The 21,928-nt window shown below is 34.5% G+C and overlaps 2 protein-coding genes and 1 long non-coding RNA gene across 4 annotated transcripts in view; 1 reads left to right on the top strand and 2 right to left on the bottom strand.

Moving 5' to 3' along the window:
* LOC144969575 (uncharacterized) lies at nt 1-5,761 on the bottom strand. Its single transcript, XM_078908717.1, has 2 exons — nt 5,712-5,761; nt 1-991 (listed from the first exon to the last, which is right to left on the bottom strand). The coding sequence occupies exon 2, from the start codon at nt 954-956 to the stop codon at nt 150-152; it is 807 nt and encodes a 268-aa protein (XP_078764843.1). The 5' UTR covers nt 957-991; nt 5,712-5,761; the 3' UTR covers nt 1-149.
* Nucleotides 5,762-11,412: 5,651 nt separating this feature from the next.
* Nucleotides 11,413-21,928, top strand: part of LOC144969574 (uncharacterized) — a 19,711-nt gene continuing 9,195 nt past the window's right edge. Inside the window, exon 1 of one of the 2 annotated variants that reach the window (XR_013644771.1) lies at nt 11,413-11,471. This is a non-coding gene — a long non-coding RNA (uncharacterized LOC144969574). Of the gene's footprint in view, nt 11,472-12,599; nt 12,778-21,928 lie in introns of those variants that run through there. The other variant, XR_013644772.1, reaches the window with a different exon arrangement.
* On the bottom strand, nt 14,138-20,677 carry LOC144969573 (uncharacterized). The gene is made up of 3 exons (XM_078908716.1): nt 20,646-20,677; nt 17,702-18,176; nt 14,138-15,458 (listed from the first exon to the last, which is right to left on the bottom strand). The coding sequence occupies exons 2-3, from the start codon at nt 18,161-18,163 to the stop codon at nt 14,733-14,735; spliced, it is 1,188 nt and encodes a 395-aa protein (XP_078764842.1). The 5' UTR covers nt 18,164-18,176; nt 20,646-20,677; the 3' UTR covers nt 14,138-14,732.

Below are 21,928 nucleotides of genomic sequence, written 5' to 3'. Positions count from 1 at the left end.
TTGAAGGAAGAGTTTTCTTGCCAAATTTTTAAAAACATTTCTTTCCAGAGTAGGCAGTTAATTGGCTAATATCAGAAAGACAACAATGGCATGGGAAATAATTAGACGTGAATGTTGTAGAAGTTTTAGAGTTATGAGTCCTACAGACATTATCCTGGGATAGTGGTCGTGGAAGTTGCAGTTGAAGGTGTTGGTGTAGCAGTTGTAGGCGTAGCTGTGGTAGGGGTTGCTGTGCTCTGGGTTGGCGTGGCGGTCGTTGCTGTGGCAGTGGTAGGGGTCGCTGCTGTGGCAGTTGTGGGCGTTTCTGTTGTTCCGGGAGTCTCTGTAGTACCGGGGGTTTCTGTGGTCTCTGTAGTACCGGGGGTTTCTGTGGTCTCTGTAGTACCGGGGGTTTCTGTGGTCTCTGTAGTACCGGGGGTTTCTGTGGTCTCTGTAGTACCGGGGGTTTCTGGGGTCTCCGTAGTACCGGGGGTTTCTGGGGTCTCCGTGGTACCGGGGGTTTCTGGGGTCTCCGTAGTACCGGGGGTTTCTGGGGTCACCGTAGTACCGGGGGTTTCTGGGGTCTCTGTCGAGCCTGTGACCCTAGGCACTGTACCAGTTCCAGTGCGTTGATTACCGGACGGAGTCGTTGTAGGCTGAGGTCGAGATGTGGCGGGTTTCTTGGTCGGTGGTTTCTTAACGCCAATAGCAACTAGGACCTTGTTAATGACATTTTTTAAGATTTTCAGTGGTAAGAAGTTTTTTCCTTTGCCCTGTTTTACATTTTTGCTGGCGACTGCTGCAATTCCGCTAGACTTTTGGCCAACTATATTTTTGGACGCGCGGGCTGACAAATCTCTTCTAGGGCCTCGAACTGCAAGATTTACTCTCCTCCTGAACCGTTTGGCATCTCCTGACTGAGTGAATATGACGACAAACACAACGATTAGTGTAACAATTAGGGCTAGACGAGCCATTTTTGTGTACGACGAGAGTGTTTTACCAGCTTCACCTGAAAATGAGAAAATGTACTAAATAGAAAATGCACACTTAGATATATAGTTTACTTTCTAGGTGCATAATATATTGAGAGGTCTGATAACCAAAGGGAATTATGGGCCTACTTTAACATTGCTGTAATGGGCAACATTTTGCGTTAGTTTTTGAGTATTTCCATTGCGATAAATTACAACGGGTACAAAATTCAGCTGCCCGCATAATATATCAAAAAAGAATATTCGACTATATCATCCCACTTTTGGAAAATTGGCACTGGCTTCCTGTCCTTTATAGAATAGATGACAAAATCAATTTAATAGTTTTCAAATGCCTCATTAATTAAGCCCCTCTTTATATTTCTGAACTTAGAGACCTTAAGCCTCGAACCAGAAGGCTTCGATCATCACGCAACACCACTTTTGGTGATAGCTCTTTTCTATGTTATTCCCCAAAATCTGGAATATCCTACCGCAACGCATTAGAGAAATCGAGAATATCTCAAATCTGCTTTAAAAGCCCATATTTTCAAAATTCATTTTACACCATGCCGATTGTAATGTTTGTATACTATTATTTAAGCGTTGTGTATTTTGTTTCAATATTTCATTTTGAGTATACATAATATGTTCGCAACGTAATTCATTATCTGTATAGCGCTTGGAGATATTTGGTTTCTTGGAATGCGCTCAACATCACAATTGTCTTTTTATTATTATTATTATTATTATTATTATTATTATTATTATTATTATTATTATTATTATTATTATTATTATTATTATTATTATTATTATTATTAATATTATTTTAATATTATTATTATTATTATTATTATTATTATTATTATTATTATTATTATTATTATTATTATTTATTATTATTATTATTATTATTATTTATTATTATTATTATTATTATTATTATTATTATTATTATTATTATTATTATTATTATTATTATTATTATTATTATTATTATTATTATTATTATATTATTATATTATTATTATTATTATTTTATTATTATTATTATATTATTATTTATTATTATTATTATTATTATTATTATTATATTATTTATCGTTGTTGTTGTTATTATTATTATTATTGTTATTATTGTCAAAACTTTTGGAGAAGGTAGTTCTTACGCAATTAACATCTCATCTTAAGAACAATAGTTTGGAACAACCCTTTCAGTCAGCCTATAAACATCAACACAGTACTGAAACGGCGCTTCTTAAAATCTTTAATGACTTGTTATGTAATGCTGATGATAACAACATCAATGTATTATGCCTTTTAGATCTTTCAGCTGCCTTTGACACCATTGACCATGACATTTTGTTAAGAAGACCAGAAAATACGTTCGGCATAAAAGGAATTGCCCTTAAATGGTTTACATCATATTTACAGGATCGATGGCAGACTGTCGTGGTGAATGGTGTTCAGTCAGAACAAGTTTTACGAAATTTTGGAGTGCCACAAGGCTCTGTTCTTGGCCCTGTCCTTTTTACTGTATATATGCAGCCCCTTTCTAGTGTGATATCCAGATTCAATCTGAGTTATCATTTTTATGCAGATGATACACAAATATATGATTCAGCACCCCTTAGTAATTTACAGTTCTTAATACAACGAATTACGAGCTGTTTTAATGAGATTAAATATTGGATGTACCACAATAAATTAAAATTAAATGATAGTAAAACTGAGATTTTAATGTGTGGAAGGCCGAGTATCCTTAAACAGGCAAATAAATCACCTATTACTCTCGGAACTAGCACAATAGAATTTTCAAATAAAGCAAAAAACCTTGGCGTCATCATTGATAAAGATCTTTCCATGACAAGCCACGTGAATAACACCATACAATCTATGTACATAGAAATGAAAAAATAAGCAAAATTCGTAATTTAATACCGAAGCATATAACAGAACTTTTAATTAATTCCCTGGTTTTATCTAAATTGGACTATTGTAACTCCCTTTGGGCGAATTTAGCTAAAGACAAAATTAGCAAACTTCAGGTTGCTCAAAAAAAACGCAGCCAGGCTCATTGTACGCAATAACAAAAAATACCCGTGAGCAACTCTTCTTCTCCGTGAGTTACATTGGCTTCCTGTTGAAAAAAGAGTTGCCTATAAGATTTGTACTGTTGTCTACAAATCCCTGAGCACGAACAGTCCCTCCTATATTAAAGACCTTCTTAACATATATGTCCCCAATAGAAACTTGAGGTCAAGCAGTGATCAATCAATCCTTGTCAAACCTAAGCCATTGCGTAAAATAGGTGAACAGTCTTTTCAATTTTCGGCCCCCCATTTTTGGAACTCTCTCCCGTCACACGTGAGATGCTCGGATTCGTTGACAACGTTCAAATCTCGCTTAAAGTTTTATCTTTTTACGTCATAATGTTGCAATATTATTTTCATATTTTGTTGTTGTTAAATTGAATTCGTATCACGTTTCCTTCACACTTGTCTCACTGTAATATGTTTTGTTTTATATCACTGTAAAGCGCTTAGAGCCTGTGACAACGGGGTAAAGCGCTATATAAATGCCATTTATTATTATTATTACTATTGTTATTACTATTATTATTATTATTAATATTATTATTATTATTATTATTATTATTATTATTATTATTATTATTATTATTATTATTATTATTATTATTATTATTATTATTATTATTATTATTATTATTATTATTATTATTATTATTATAAAATGTTTTCCAAAAAGGAGATAAGTTTGGTTGAACAATAATTTCAAAAGGATGTATTGCAGTAGAATCAAACAAATCTACATTGTCAGATGGAATCACAATCACAAAGTCACCAAGAAATATAATGTCACATGACCACGATTTTCAATCTGAGACTGGTAGTCTCGGACTAGATGGTGATTGTCAATGAATAAAGAACACAAAGTGGCGACCGGTTCAGAAGAAAGTCCAATTCTAATCAATAGAAAACATATATTGAAAAAATCTTATTATCAACGGGCTGAAAGACAGTTGAAACAAAAACTCAAGAACACTAAGCTGTGATATTAATGCCAAAAACCTTAATTTATAATTGTGTCACTGAAACAGAGTAAACTAAATGTTTGAGTTACATATGTCTTTGAATTTAAAAAACAAAGAAGCTTGAGTTCGCAGTCGTCGCTTGTTTCAAAAATTTGTTTCAAAAGACACGATTGGGACATAAATGAAATAAAGATAGCCAAATTGTCTACTACATACCACAATGATTCGGTATTTTAAAAACAATAGAATAGTCGAATAAAAGCTTCATCTCACAAAGGGTGTAAAAAACAACAATCTTGAGCATTTAAGGGAATTATACACTAACCGTAGTCAAAGTGCTTTACAATGGGTCTCAAGCCAACATGTACAACGAGACATGAAGTTTTGCGTTTGTTAGGTGATTTGACCATTTTACCCCAACAGACACAACGCTGAACGGTCAGAGAATGTGAATAGCCTTGCTATGCGCCACTCAGCGGGACTCGAACCTTGGACCTTTCGAGAGCACATAACCGCACAAATGATGCTGACGTTTCGGGTATCACTCTTGTCATCAAAATAATTGATGTAAAAGACAATCGTGAGGATGATCTTTTATTTTGACACCCCAAATAAGTGCTTCGCAGCGGGTATATTGTACACACCAGGGTGTACCAATTTTTTAAAAGGGTGTACCACTTTGTGTGTGATAGGGTGTATTGGAGGTTTACAACATACCGGCATAAAATAATATAGTCATTCTAAAAGGCAACTTCATAATATGTGATGGATACACCATGAGTGGATTTTGATATATTTACTACCCCACCATGTATTGTCCCCCCATTAAGATCAATGCAATTTGATTGGATTGTGACGAATTGGGGTGTACACGCTTTTAAGTCAAAGTTGAAACTGTGTACGATTTAAAAAAAAAGTTTGACAAGCATTGCCTTAAAGTCGTGTCTCTAGAGGAGCTCTTTACATCATTACACTTGACGCAGGTGTAAAACAATCACCTGACTTTAAAGATATTTTGTAAGTTTGTTGGTACCTATGGTTAAATACATTAATATACATATCAGGAGAATCGTATTGTTTGAAACGGAACTTAGGTGCTCTTAAGCTTACTAGATTGAGAAGTATACACGCATTGAATTGTAAACCGTGTTGTAATTTGTATATTCTAACTTTGTTGGTGATATTGGATATCTCGAATAAGTCAGTGTTCGACTTCTGTTTTTTTTAAATCTAATACAGCATCTTTCAATTACTACTCAAATGTTTAATAACTATTTACCATCTTTAAAAGGCTTGACCATTTAAAAATCAACAATTTACAAGTCTATACCTATTTTCTTATTTATCTAAGGCCTCAATATCGATCCAAAATCGAATACACGCCAATATGTAAGTTTTTATTTTGTTACAGGTATAGAAGGAACGAAATTGACGTCACTCACCACTTTGTTATTGTATGTAGCCAGACATATTTATGAGTAGCTCTCATTAAATTGTATAAATCAGACTATAAACGTTTAAGGTTACACATAGTTTTGTGCGTTGGTACATTATATGCGGCTGGCGGATACTGTGAGTTTTTGTTTGTTTGAGTAAAACGAGTTAAGTTAATAATCAACATTAGACAGATAAGTTTTTAAAGCTATGATAAGAGTAATTTATTTCTATTGTTTACTTAATATATACTTTTCAATGCTTACCTTTTGTTGATTGTCTTCAAAAATGTTTTCAGAACAAATCTGGAGTGAACAAATTGCAACATTTTCTTGGTCCTTTTATACTATCTTGAATTTAGAAATAATAACTCCTATTATACAATTTACGTATGTCAAATTCAATTCTTTTTCTCAATTGTCAGTTAATTAACTGTGTTGTCAAATACGTCATTAGAGATTTAGTTCAGTGGTCAACAAAATTAGGACAAAGTACTATCGGTCATTTTGTGACCAAGCCGTTGAGAATTTGACCAACTGTCATTTTCTTGGCAAACGAATCCAGTCAATTACTTCATTTTAACGTGTTTAATAATATACCCGGATGAATGTGCTTTTATTTATCAATATCAGCATGTTTTAATTCTTATAACAAAACATATTAAAAAGCTCTTAATAGTTATTGATATCCGATTATCGATTATCGTTATGGGTCCAACCACTTCGTCAGCACAAACGAAACACGCGTTTCAAATTTTAAATATGCGACTTTGTGGTCATGTAATATGATACTCGCCTTAGCTTTGGACCTGTAAGTCAATGTTTCGAGCGTCGCTATGAGTGGCCCAAAGATTTGTCCTTGAAAAATGCTCTTTACTCACATTAACTCAACGTATTCAGGCATCTGTGTAGGGTCTTTGACTCCCCATGGTGAGCAGGAGGTCACATGTGTCTTCTATCCCCTTATATCTGTTTTCTGAGTTGCTTTCTGTCGTTGTCTTGGAATGAGATAATTTGTTTTTGTCCTGGCCCTAGCTGGAGTCCTTAACTGGGAGGGAAGCAGGTACAGTTATAGTTTTGGGAGATGGTATTTTTCCCCTTGCTAATCATTTCTCTGTTGTGTACTGTTAAATTCTCTTGATTTAAATATATATATATATATATATTGCTTTCCGTTACAACAATGAGACCATAACAATTTGGGTTCTCAGACCTGCAAGTATGTACTTGGAAGCATCATGTCTGTTCAACACGTCTGTACATTCCTATGGATGAATAAAGTATCATTATTATTATTATTATTATTATTATTATTATTATTATTATTATTATTATTATTATTATTATTATTATTATTATTATTATTATTATTATTATTATTATCATTATTATTATTATTATTATTATTATTATTATTATATTTTTATTATTATCATTATTATTATTATTATTATTATTATTATTATTATTATTATTATTATTATTATTATTATTATTATTATCATTATCACTATCATTATGCCCTAGAAATAAATATTTGAGTCCACGGATAAGATTTGTCAGAATTTCTGTGCACGTTAGTAAAAATTTAGCATAGGCTGAACGGAGAAACGTTGACTCCCAACACTATTTTTTTTAAAGAATAGATTTTGCTTTTGAAGCTTTCTCTTTGTTATTTCGAGGGTTTTTATTCCGGTATACAGGGCAACTTTTATAAAACCGGCACATTTTATTTTGATCTACTAAAAATGATGTGTGCGCTTTGTTATGGTTTTTGTTTTACCAAATAAAAATTGAATTCATTGAAAATCATTCAATGTAATTTTGGAAGGAAGGGCTTCTAGAATGTTTAGTTTAAATTATCTAGGAAAAGCAACTATTTGGACAATGCACAATCCCTTTCTCCTCGCGGTATTCTGTACACAAAACGTAAGTATTTCATTACGTACTCGTTTTATTCATTCCCATCTGAACAAGTATCAAATAAATCAGTACATTGTCTCCTTTCATGAGAATAGCAGTCACAGCTCTAAGTCACATCAGTCAATTCATGTCTCATCTTCAGTCGTCATGTCACTGTGAATGTTTAAAGACAAAAGAACATGTATGCGTTTTTTTTATTTATAAAATTTATACTATTCCAGATCTGGACTTTACGATTTATGAGGAATTTTTGTCTTATATAGATAGAATGAAGTTGACGTCACTCGGGTCTTTTTTATTGTATTTTGCCATCCGCGTTTATGAGTAATTCTCTCTAAACTGTATTAACCAGACTATAAACGTTCACGGTTACACATAGGTTTGTGTGTAGGTCGTTATTCTGGATGGCAATGTTGTGAGCTTCTTAGCCAAGCGCACACTATCTATAAGTATTACATCTAGTTAAATAAATTTTGAATTTTCATTTAAAAAAGATGTATTCACATTGTCCAGGTCATTTGTTAGTCCATACACTTTTTGTATATATCATCTCGGATTCTACGATGTCTAAGGCTAGGGAAATGTAAATTTCGTTTGACAAGAATAAAATTTCAGATAGCATTGTGGCCACTGGTCTTCAGACATGTTCAATGTATATAGACTGTTTTGATCTTATTAAGCTCCAGACCGAACTTTCAAATTCGAGAATAGGGCAAACTTGAGACTCAAACAAGGACGCACTAAAATATAATTATGTCAAGAGCAACAAAAATGTAAATAACTCCTAATATTCTGTTTGCTCTATTAACACAATTAATCAATTAATTAATTAATAAGCCCACATATGAAGGGTGTTAATCTAGTGATGGTTTTATTTTTCTCTTTACCAAATACTTGTTCCATGACGTCATCTTCCTTATATCCGTCCGTGCATTTGCGGCGGGCGCAGTGGCAGGATAGCCGAAGAATAAACTGACGTTTTTTTTCTACCGTCCGTCCCAAAGCTATTGGGCAGGGAGATGAAATTTCAATTCTGTTACGGTTTGGGTTTTTTTGATAACTCTCAGATAAAAATTAGGACTCCATGCTTTTTAAAGTAAAATAAAAGAGATTAGGCAAAGAAAATATTCTAAAAACTAAAATTTTATTTCAACAGTGCAAATCATGTCCACGAACCCCTTTTAAAGTACTTATAACTATTTCAAAACTTATTAGAATTTTTCAATGTCCTGGGAAATATCCTTTAAACATTCCTTGTTTTGGGGTCATGTTCATTAGTTTAAGATGAGTAGCAACATTCCAATTGAGGTTTTAAAAAATAAGACTGGAGTCCGAAGTCATTTTACTGATATTATCATTCAACGTTCTAGTTCTACTCTTGATGTTCTCTTTAATTTCTTGTTAAAGCATTTCTTAAGTCATTTAGAGTTATTCGTATATTCTTATATTAACGTATGATTTAACAGCGTCTTGGGTTTTACTTTAAGTACTCTTACTTACCTTTACGTATTCAAAAAATCATTTACATATTTATTTGACCATAATGGTTTATTGAAAATTATTTCTTTCCGTAAGGGAATATATTTAGATTTATATCCTTGCGTCGTAAACACTCCATTCCTTTAAATTTTTAAATATTGAGCTTTATTTAGCGCAATATCCACTAACTGTGCTCAAAGTGCTTTACAAGGGGTCCCTGGTCAACAGCAACATTTAACATGTAGGACGGGACATGACGCCTGTTAGGCGATATTACAATTTTTCGGACAAAGACAACGCTGTTAACGGCCAGGTACTCATTTTACACCTGAATACGGTGAGAAAATGTGAGTAAAGAGCCTTTCCAAGGACTCAACTATGCGCCGAGCGCAAGGCTCGAACCCAGGACCTTCCGATCCGAAAGCGAGTGCCATACCACTAGACCACATAGCCGCACAAAAAAATAATAAATAAAATAAATCATTAACTTCTTACACTCTAAAGGGATGGATCACTCCTGGGTCATGAATCCCGGTGCCTTTCCTATTGTTGTTACGTTCCGGCATATTATATAGCCTATTAGATTTCCTCATGAAAAATAGTATCTTCAACAACTCGATACAAAAAGGAGGTATCTTTAGCATATCATTTTTTTCTTGAATATACATCGATGATCTGACACGATATTAAAACAACAAGGTTTCTGAAGACAAACATTGTGGGTTTTTGTTAGATCTTGCAAATGCTTATGGCTCTGTGCCTAACCATTTGATCCAGCAAGCTTTCAAGATGCATCATGTCCCAGGGAAAGATATTATGGAAAGGTTTGGCAGGTGTTTGAGAAATGTCAACGGTTTTAGAATGAGATTCCCGAGAGCTTCTTTCACTACTGATCGGGTAAATTTAGGTTATTGGTTCTATGGCTATGGGATGTACACCATTTGTTGTAGTTGTAGTTGTCGTAGGCGTTAGTGATAGGTAGAGTTGTCGTTGATATCATTGTTATTGCAGTTATTTTTAGGAATTTTTGTCGCTGTTTTTTTCTTCTTGTCTTGGTTATGTAGTGGTGATGGAAGAGGAACTTTATGGCATCAGTGCTGGCGACATTGGTTTGTGGTTTATTTATTTGTATTGTTTTCTTTGTTGTTGTTACCCTCACACCCTTCTCCTCTTCTCTCCTCTTCCTAAACTTTCTTCTTGTGATATTAGATATGGTACTAGTGGAAGGTCTGTTTTTTTTTGTTTTTGTTGTTGTTTTTTTTTTTTTTGGGGGGGGGGGGGGGGGGTTGCTATTTTTGTAGTACTAATTGTACAAAAAAAAACAACAATAAAACAAAAATGCCTGCACCTGTAACTTAAATTTTGGAACAGAGTATAGATAGTATACACTTGGCCCAGAAACTCAAAACATTGCCATCCGGAAGTATGACGGACCAACACACAAAACTCTCTGTCACCTTAAAAGTTTATAGTCTTGTTAATACAGTTTAGTGAGAATTACTCATAAACGCGGAAGGCAAAAAACATACTGTCTATAGCAATGGCCTGATAGTTATTTGTGTATTTCCTGGCATACTGAAATATGTAAATACAATCAATCTGTAACGTATAATCATCTTCCCCGATAGAATTTGACTTAAGTACAAGAGAGATTTTTCATCCTAAAAATACCAAGAACCTCGAGAGTTTTCTCTAATTCTAAGCTCATGTTTAGCAAAGGGATTTTTAATTTCATTCACTACAAAGACTTTGCAATAAAGAAAGATCCCCTATTGACAAAAAATGGTATTGTTTTAGGAAGGAAAATCTCCATGCCAGCAATATAAAAGAGGATTCAAAATTATTTTAAGAGATTTTGCTGTTGGTAAAGTGCGGCTATGTGGTCTTGTGGTATGACATTCGCTTTAGGATCGGAAAGTCCTGGGTTCCAGGTGAAAAATAAGTACCTGGTCGTTAACAGCATTGTCTCTGTCTGAAAAAAACTTGTAATATCGCCTATCAGCATGATGTCTTATTCTACATGTTACTTGTTGCTGTTGGTCAATGACCCTTTGTAAAGCGCTTTGAGCAGCACGTTTAGTAGATAATGTACTCTATAAAAGCTCACTTTTTTCTCTTAAAAACAAAAGCCGAAGCGATTTCTTTTTATTTAATATAGCAATTTAATCCAGCAAGTTAAATATGGGTAGCTTGATATAATAAATCTGTCGAAAGTTTTAAAGATATAATGGTAGTATCCTCATTTTCTCTTCAAGCTTAACATTTTCAAGTCCTCTTGATAAAACTTAGAAAGTTGTTTAAGCACGCACGACTTGTGCAAGGAAATAAAAAAAAAAGACAAGTAACTGATATGTGCCTGGGTTTGGACCTGGGACCAGTGTTTCTATGGCGATAATGCGGTGCCTATCCACGCCCGCTTCCCCCCCCCCCCAACTTCCTCTCCCTCATCCATCTCACAACACAGTCATGTGTTGGTAGCGGATAGAGGAGGGAATCATCCGCTAATCAGAAACGATATTGATTTATTTTTCAATTTATAATTCTCCCATCATTTATCTCGTTGTCTCTGCAGGCCTGTTTTTACCGTGAAAGAAATCACGATGAGAAGCTGTTTCTGTACTGTTGGTAAAATGGACATGTGTTCCTTTCGTCTGTTGGAAAAAAAATTTATTCTCTGGCATATTCTCTAACCCAATTATGTGATAACTTTAAATTGCAAGTCAGTTTGTTATAATTGAAAAGATAAAATAACGAAATCCTCTTCATCAGCAATATCAATAGATGGTTTTACGTCTATGAAATCTGTGCAAAGTGGGGCAAACTTGCGTCTTCTAGGTCAAAGAATGAAGAGCGCCTACATTCCTAAATAAATATGAAAGTAACAATTTAAGGGAGCAGGCACTGGCATAAGATAAACATTTGAAAAGATTTATATCAAACAGTGTCAGACAAAATAAAGAGAAAAATACAATTAAAAAATATCATCCCCTAAATCAGCCTGCTTCGACTGGGGATCGAACCTCAGCCCTCCTGATTACCGGTCAGATGTGCTACAATTACAAACTTTTCATCCTTATTCATACCTTCTCAGATTTTTATCTTACATAGATGTGCGAATTCTACCGTCGTTTGAGACTTTGGAATCAAATATGAATGTTTCCTTTGGGATATTCTTAACCGTCTCCTTACCAACCATAGGAAAATCGTCACATTCGTTACGATCCAACCACTTTTATCATTCAGATTTCTTTTATAAATCACACAATTTAAAGAACAATGTTTTACTATAGCTAAAAAACGCGACACTGTGTTGTAGAGTTCATTTTTGCTGATATATATCTATATAGATCTCTGTGCATAGAAATTATTTGTTGCTTTTCTGTTTGAGTAAGAAAAAACTATTTTTGTGTTGGGTGGGTTTGAAATGTTGGGGAAAATTCTGAAAATGGCTGGTAAGGAAAGAGTTAAACTCATTATCGTTTAACTCTCAATGGCTTTGAAAACGTTTGCCTTCCAATGTCATCTAGACCTTACTTAAACTCAAAAGTCACAGAGTGAAAATCAGGGAATAAGGGGAATTTGGATGAAGGGTTAATTTTTATAACCAAATCATTTTGCAAACTTGCTTTCGACAAAGATTTGATCAGATTGTTAGAAACGAAATAGAAACGTTCTTCATTTATTATCTTAGATTTGTTGCCTAAATAACCGCCTGACTTTTGTAAAGTCTAATTATCTACATCATACGGGGGAGGGTTTAATCGTTCTGAAAAGTATATGTTTTATTCCCTGTGTGTTATGAGTGCGGTGGCGGTGGAATCAATCTGAAACCCAGTGACTATTTAATATAATACATTAATTCTGACATATAAATCCATCAAAATTTCAACCAATCTTCATCATTTGGAAAAATTCTTTGGATTTCCGTTAGGTGAGAACAATGTGTTATACTGGCAATACGATTTCTGACCAAAACAGAACTCACCGTCCCGTGCAACTAGCCGTAAAGTCTTTGATTTTAGCTCCGAGTCAATATATTTCTCGATATTGGTCCAAAATATTATAATATTATATATATTTTTTATCGTGAAAATTACTTATAACAAGGAGCTTGTTGTACTGCTGTCAACGGGAAGACATATTAGGGAACAGACAATAATGGTCTAAGATAAAGATTTGAAAAAATGTGTATGTGCGTTCTAGTGGTATGACACTCGCTTTCGGATCGGAAAGTCCTGGGTTCGAGCCTCGCACGGCGCATAGTTGAGTCCTTGAATTGAGTGCATGGCCGTTATCGGCGTCGTCTATGTCTGAAAACAAAATTGTAATATCGCCTAACAGGCGTCATGTTACGCTCTACATGTTACGTGTTGCTGTTGGTCAGGGACCCTTTGTAAAGCGCTTTGGGCACGTTTAGTGGATTTGCTCTATATAAAAGCTTTTTTTACGTATGAAACATTGTCAAGAAAGATAAAAAAATAAGGAAAAAAAACATTGAAAAAAAATCAGTTTTCCTCGACTGGGACAGTGTGATAAGGCAGTCTGAGTTTTTGGGATGATTTTTTTTCTTGTATTTTTCTTTCTTGCTTTGTCTACCACAGTTTCATACACACTTCTGTCACCACTGAATTGCACCGACACAACAACACAGTGTAAATGTTTATAAAATATATTACGATGCAATATTATTCTAAGGAGAAAGAAGAAGTTTCAATTCCGTATTATATCTAATTTAGGTTTTTAGATGCTGGTTATGGGTAGGTAAGTCCTTGAGATTCTAGCACAAGAAGCGATAGTAACTTTGTCATGATTAAAATGTATTTAATTCGTTTTAGGGTGACACTGAATGTCATTAAAATTTGATGCTTACATTCCATTTCACATTGTTTTGAATTTCAATGAAATAATATCCCTCATAACTTGGACATAACTGCAGGCCTTAACGCTTTCACGAAGAGAGTTTAAACAGAAACATCTTTTTGGGGTTTCATTTAAGCTTGAGTCACACCGTTGTTATTGTCCTTTTGGTGAAAATGATATGATATCACGTGACCAACCATCTCAAAAGGGTAATATATGGAGGTGAACACGATGCTTAAATCTAAAGCTATACTTGCTTAACTTGAGTAAAGGTAATTGTCATTTTCTTAGAGACGTATAGAACAAAAATAAATATGACAGCTTCGAAAAAAGAACAAAATACCAAAGTCAGAATGTTTCGAGCTCAAAACCATTTTTCAGCCAATAAAAAAACCAAAAACAATTCAAACATGAATACATCACATAAAATCCAGACAAACGACAGAGCAACATTTGACACGGCTGTCCACAAGTAAAAGAATCTTGAAATGTCCACAGCTTCTAATTGAGTTTTGAGCTTTTTTTTTAACATAGCACAGTATCCACTAAACGTGCTCAAAGCGCTTTACAAGAGGTCCCTGACAAACAGCAACACTTAACATTTAGGACGTGACATGACGCCAGTTAGGGAATATTACAATTTTTCGGACAGATACAGCGCTGTTAACGACCAGGTACTCATTTTACACCTGAGTACGGTGAAAGAATGTGAGTAAAGAGCCTTTTCCAAGGAGTCAACTATGCGTCGGGCGAGGCTCGAACCCAGGACCTTCCGATCCAAATTCGAGTGTTATACGACAAGACCACAAAGCCGCACAACAGTTCTAACAGTTTAGTAGCACATTATCTAGGAGAGTGAGTTTTGTATCGCAAACTAAAAAAAACAACATAAATTATCTGATTCTAATCATTCTAAAGTCAAAGTCAATTTTTTTCATCTACTTCATTCCGACACAATACCAATTGGACGCGATGAGTCACATATGGTTCCAGATTAAGGTGAGACCAATCCCCGCTTGTAATGTGCTAAGATGGGGGTGGTAGCACGTTTTGTTCAAAAGCGCCTAGTAAGTTTCCTGCAGGTCTGTAATTGGCCACGAAAAGATACATCCCAAGCCCATCACTTCTTGCCATTCCTACCCCAAGCTCGGTTGATGCTACCCACACAACCTGAGTAAAATGACCGGTACCTGAAGTAAATCCTGGGTTGCTGAAGTTATACTGTTGGATTTCATCATACCACATATTCGTTATCACTTCACCGGACTCGTTGGTCAGCTGGGAGTGTCCCGCCAAGTTTTCACCGACGTTATTTCCAGTGCTGTGCTCAAATGTGTCAGTATTTCCCAAGTGATCTGCCCAATTTTGGGCCATCTCGTTCAAGTCGTCGGCTAAAGTAAGAGGAGGGGCACTATGGATCGCTCTTTTCTCATTGTGAGCTTGTAAACACGTCTCCCTCAGCAAATCTAATTGAGCTAATTCTGCTGCCGACCTTGTCGTTGCCGCACTTTCAGTTGAGGTGGTGCTTCCAGTAGCTGTGCTTGTAGTAGGTGTGTTTACAGAAGCTGTGCTTATTGTAGCTGTGTTTACAGAAGTTGTACTTATGGTAACTGTGCTTAGGGAAGCTGTGTTTACGGTGTTTGTACTTCCGCCATCTGTACTTTCGGAATTCGTGCTTGAGACATATGTGCTTCCGGTACCCGAGCTTCCCGTATATGTGCTTCCTGCGTCAGTGTGGCCGGCATTTTCGCTCTGGAATAAAGCAACATGTGGCCCAAAATCATCAAATTGGTATAAAACCGTTTGTTTAAAAACACATACAAAACAAGAAGCGGAATATTGTCCGGCTATGTGGTCTTGTGGTATGACACTCGCTTTCGGATAGGAAGGTCCTGGGTTCGAGCCTCAATCGGCGCATAGTTGAGTCCTTGGAAAAGGCTCTTTACTTACATACTCTCACTGTACTCAGGTAAAAAATGAGTACCTGGCCGTTAACAGCGTTGTCTCTGTCCGATTAAAATGTAATATCGCCTGACAGGCGTCATGTCTCGTCCTCCATCTTGTGTTGCTGTTGGTCAGGGAATTCTTGTAAAGCGCTTTAAGCATGTTTAGTAGATATTGCCCTATATAAAAGCTCAAGTTAAAAGAAATAATTGTAGTTTAAGTAACAATCAAGCGATTTGGTCCGGATCACATAGATCTTTTGTCAACTTTCTATGTTTGAATCTCCGATCACGTTTCACCAAATGATAATATTGCTTTTTTTTTCATTTTTGCGAGGTGATTTTCAATACTAAATTACTTATTCTTTGACAGTGACACGCGTGTATTTGTTGAGAAAGGAATAAATGAACAGGGGTGTGTGCTTCAAAGTGGTAGTGTAAATGTTGCTGCTCGAATCTCGAAGAAATAAATAATAATGTAAAATTGAATGCAAGCTTCAATTTAACTACAAAAACAGATCAAATGAACGTTTCGGGTTTCCCCTTTATCAAGAAAGCAGGATGAATGAAACACTGCAGATGAATGACATAATGTGGTAGTGGCGTATTTAATTATTATTTTTTTTCAAAGTGGTAGTCACGTTATCTCTTTGACCTCCTACATTTTTGCAGCAAAAAATAGTTTCAACATAATAAACCTTCACTCTATTCTAAAATTTGTTTAACATGACCATTATAGCAATTTTTACGTTCAAGCTCCTTTTGTAGAAGCAAAAGTGGATATGTTTTTGTTTGATTTTTTTATTAAATTTGACATTTTTTGATTCCATGAAATGGTATGGTCTAGACGCAAGCGTCAATACACAGCTTTTGTTGTTGATTCTAAATCTTTAATAAATGATGAATTGAGTAATATTTTTTTTCAACGGGGTATTAATATGTCTGTGTTCTCATATACTTTGTATTCTTGTGAATAAAATTAATAATAATAATAATAATAATAATAATAATAATAATAATAATAATAATAATAATAATAATAATAATAATAATAATTATGTATTCATATAGCGCCTGTCCAATATATATCTCTAGGCACATAATAGTGCCTATCCAATATAATGTAGCTCTAGGCGCACAATATACTTGACATGCAAAATATATATATATATATATATATATATATATATATATATATATATATATATATATATATAATTTTTAAAATAATAATAAAAATTCTGTCTTCCATTCATCCTCCAAATCTGTGGGGTCACTATTGAATTTTTGATATATTGTTTTTCTCTTTATATCAACTGTAAATGCCTTATTTTTATGCTCTTTTCGAACCTCTCATGTGTCATAGATTGTTCTCCTTTATGTGTACGATTCGATGGGAATGATTCTAGCTCTGAAAGTAAACTAACATTCCAAAGTGCTTTAGCTTTGCGATAGACATTTAAGCTGGGCATTATCTGAAGTTTTCTAAAGTCAAGCGAGCATTGTTCTTTTTTACATTTCTAAGGATCTAAATAACGTTTCGTTGATTCTGTAGAGGTGAAACAAAAATAAAATGTTTCTAAATGGTGAATGCATACAAATACCATCTGTAATTACGATATAATGAGGAGGAGAATTAGGTGAAGAAGACTTAAGTGGAGAGGAAACAGGTTTAATTCTAATCACTAAAAACAATATTTTGGGTGACCCTGTAACTATTTTTTATTGATTCATATAACAGAATTTACAATTATCATATTATATTGCATCCGCTAATTAGCAACCAACACGAATCGAACAATAACGTCATAATAGAGTAATGCCACGAGACAATTTTGTTCACTATCTTCTTAAGAGAAAATTTAATTCATGGAAAAATAACAGTGTTTATAGCTTATGGCAAATCTAGCCTTCTTTCTTTTATGTTCTTAGGCTTAAGGGTCAAGATAAAAAATAAGACACGATAAAACGTCGCTTTAAAAGAATTTATTATAGCTTTTAGATACAACTCCTTCGCTTTTACAACAAATGGGCACATACAGGCTAGGGTACCGTGGTAGTGGTTGTGCTGGCAGCCGTCGTAGTTCCCGTTCCTTCTGTCACCGTCGTCTCTGTCGCCGTCGTCCCCGTTCCCGCCGTCTCTGCTGTTGCCGTGGCGGTTGCCGGCGTTACATCAGCCGGCGTCGTCGTTTCGGTTTCTGGATCCGGTTTTTCCGGCTTTTCCCTTTTACAAATTCCGACCATCAGACAAAGCTTGTGGAACAAGTTTTTAAATATCTTGATAACGTTTTTTTCCTTGGCTTTTCCGCCTTTCTGGCTTTCTGCCGAAATGGCTTGAGCTGATTTCATAACGGCTTTGTCTATCACAGCGCCTTTCGGCATTACGTTTTTAAAGCTCAGTTTTCTGGCTTGGATACCTAGGGCCGAATGATGTCTACGTTTACGGAACACTGCCTCGTTTGACAGGACACACAAAATCAGGAAGAGGGAGAAGATCAATGTCAAACGTCCCATAGTGGAATTTTGTCTGGAAATGAAAAGACCAAAAGATACTTTAAATCGTAGGTAAATAAAGAAATATGCAAATTTATACAGTGCATTTCTAGAGTTACAGCATAGTTATTGTGCTTTATCTCCTATCAGGCAATATTATGAACTGGGTCCAATGGCGTGGCATGCTTACAGCATAAGGTGGTGCCAGAATCAGATGAAAATGACTTGAAACATGTTATATTTGTAAATACAAAAGAAAGAGAAAAAAAAATAAAGGAAAGACTTACTCATTTAAGTAAGAGGTTGTATATACACTTTCTCAGTTTTATTTTTTTAATGCTGTAATCCATTTTTAAAGATGAATGCGGTACCAGGCACCAAATCAACCAATATAGCCACCCCCCCCCCCCCTTATTGGGTGTTTAAATCACGAACCCTAATAACCTATTCTGGCGTATTTCTGGAAAAAACCCATACTTCGTCCCAGGTTTGAGAGGTTGTTTTTTTACCAAGATGAGGGTCATTTAAATCGATGGATATTTGAAGAACGAGTTTTCTGGCCAAATTTTAAATTATAGGTTTTTTTCAGAGTACGGCGGTGTTGGTGATTTTTTTGGTTTTTTTTTTGTTCATTGCAATTTCCATTTTCATCAGTTTACTAGCACTGATTTGCAGGTCAGATTATCTAGTGCAATTGAGAGCTTTTTTGTCGTCGCTTTACATTAGCTCAATAATGATTGCGTAGGTTTGAGGGCATGTCCATTAAAGTCATAAGTCCACTATAATTTTGGACACTGGCAAATAAGTAGTCGTCGATCAGCCTATCAGCAGAGGTCTCATAACCTAACGCAATGATAGGCCTGAGTTGACATTGTAATGTTGATTCGATAATGGCTGCATTACAACAATGAGACCAAAACAATATGGATTATCAGACCTGCAAAAATAGCTCGTGTTGGTCAGAGTCAACAGAAGCTGGTAGGTGCTCCACTCAATCACACACAAAACGAGGTGAAATTGACAAGCTAACATAGTCAGCATTCATGAAAGACTACTCTGTTAGCTTTTATGTAAATCTGATATATGAAAAGCAAGTGGGTTTTTTGTTGTTAAGACACAAAACGTAAATATTCCTGATAAACTGAATAAATTATTATCAAAGAAGTTTTTGCCAGTATTCAGTAATAAAGTTAAATAATCGTTAGACTAACAGCAATAAAGAGAGATAGATAATGTCTATTTTTTTCTGTAGAAAAAAACACCCCGAAGAAAAGAAACCGCTTGTAAGATTTCTTTCTGTTTACTTCTCTTTGACTTAGAATATCATTCTATCAATATGCAGTAAAAACCCCTTACTTTAATAAAAACATTGATGGCAATAATTTCTTGATAGTGACAGTTTAACGTGGAGTTCGATATGATAAAATAAAATACTAATTTCTCAATGCAGAAGGAACCCATGGTAACATTTTGTCGCCAACACTTAGCACCATCCGCGATACATGGAAGGAACGTTCTGTCATTTAGCAATTCATTCATATCTCCAAAACAGCAAATTATTTATTGATTTCTAGTTGTTTTTGAGATATTGCAAACAATAATGACTTTGTATGAAGTATCCATCAAACAAAACAATGCTTATTACTGCCTTCTTGTCCATGCATATTCAATTTTAGATATAAAATCTCTCCCACAATAGATTTTGAAGTTAAAGCTTTAACTGTGGAATAAGTTATTGCTTACAGTTGAATTCACACAAAAAAACAACTAAAAAGCGATGTGAATTGCGACACCCTTCTTCTAAAATCCGATTCTTATCGGAAATAAAACCACGGAAGACCCAAGACGGAAAGACCCCTTATAAAATTTTACTCTACTTATTGCCAGTGATTCTTTTCAGTTAAACCACAAAAAAATCCCTTTCATATAATACCAAAAAGCGGTGAAAATTTAGATATCTTTAAAAAGAAATTGAAATTCGAATTATTTAGAAGAGCTTATAATGACAATTGATATGCTTTATGTATTAATTTAGTGTAGGTGGTATAGTAATATGTATGTAAAGAGTTTGCGTAAGTGGATGCGGAGAAGTTTCCGTGGGTGTATGTTTGTCGGCGTGTTAGTGTGTATGCTAGTTTATAGTCTGAGTGCTTGTTAAGCGCCATAGAGCACTTTCAGTGAATTAATGGGCGCTATGTAAGTATATTATTAGTATATTAAAATTATATTTTAAAATGTAATATTATAAGAAAAGGTCTATATGATTTACGGAAACCATAAAATTAGGATGGATAGACATAATATCACCATGCCTACATTCCGATATGAAATTCACCAACTATTATGGTAGGGTTTTGTCATCAACATTATAAAGACATTAATGAAATAATCAGACGGGTATTACTAGGACAGCACGCAAACGATTGATACAATTAATTTTTTCGAAGCAGCTATAAAAGTTGCCAAAAACCCCAGATTTAAAACTTATTAAAAATCTACTCACTTTATGTCCAGGTTCGTTAAGATCTCAGTAGTGCATCTGTCTTTACTCAGTAAAAACAAATTACAAAATATCTTTTATACATTCGACAAAATCAATATCAAACAAGGCCACTCATCATGCCTATAAAACTTTCTATTTTTGTAACGATGGGTGACTGACTATTTCGAGGTCACGGTTTGTGTATTCATAATGATGGGATTGCGGTAGCCGAGTATATGTAGAGCATGTACAGTACTACCTTACCGAACCAAAAAAAACAAAAAACAAAACAAAAAAAACAAACACGCTTTAAAAATGTTGGCTTGAAAACTCGCCCTTCAAATATCGATCGATTAAATCGATATTTGGAGGACGAGTTTTCTGGTCAAAATTGAAAAAAAAAACAACCTTGTTTTTCAGAGAATCGGTAAATAATTATATCTAGAGGTTCTAGGTATCAAAAAGTATAATTGGAGCTTCAGGATTGTATAAAAAGTCCTATTGATCTGGCTTTGTTTTTGATAGATACAATATTTTTAAAATCTAAAATCTACCAAACCTCGTAATGCTCAATATAGATAGCCTCTATATGAAATATACAAGAAGAAATCCTAAATTCTAGGAAACAAAAAAGGTCAGGACATCTTCTACAAAAGTATTTGTATTTACCAGATCTTGCAACTTGGCATATCACAGAGAAGCCGCGGTATATAAACTCATTATAACCATAGCCAAAGATTGATAACGGTGATACAACTTATATAGTATATATAAACAGTAAAGCATATACCATTGCATATAATTTTACATTCTAAAATATCAATTTTTTTTGTAGTTTAACTGGAAATAACCTAATAGGTCTTATTGTTGTATTGGATTTACTCTCAAACCAAAGCAAAATATAGTACTTCTTTACACCAATGATGAAACAAACACACAAGTGTACTCGATTCACACAAATGCAAAAATATGCATGTTGAAATTGGAAGGATCTCAACCAAAAACTGATGAAAGCAGACGAGGTGTCTCAAATCTAGGAGAGGATCGCGAAAGTATCATTGATTAAGTACAAGATTATTGATAACTCGATTACCCGGATGTTTCAACGACTCCGATAAATTTTGTTTTCAGATATAACGTAACTCATAGGTTTAAAATTTCACTTTGCAAATAGATAAATAAATTATTAAATAAATAGATTACGGTACTGTTTTTAATTCTACGAGTATGTGATATTGCTTATAAATTTTAAAAATAAAATCGTCTTTTAAAATATCTAACAAAGGCCTGGGCTTAAATTTTAG

This window comes from Berghia stephanieae, chromosome 3 (assembly GCF_034508935.2).
Source record: "Berghia stephanieae isolate SIO BIC M18660-M18661 chromosome 3, UCSD_Bste_1.3, whole genome shotgun sequence".
Classification (NCBI taxonomy): domain Eukaryota; kingdom Metazoa; phylum Mollusca; class Gastropoda; order Nudibranchia; family Aeolidiidae; genus Berghia; species Berghia stephanieae.
This window is presented reverse-complemented; position numbering and strand designations above follow the sequence as displayed.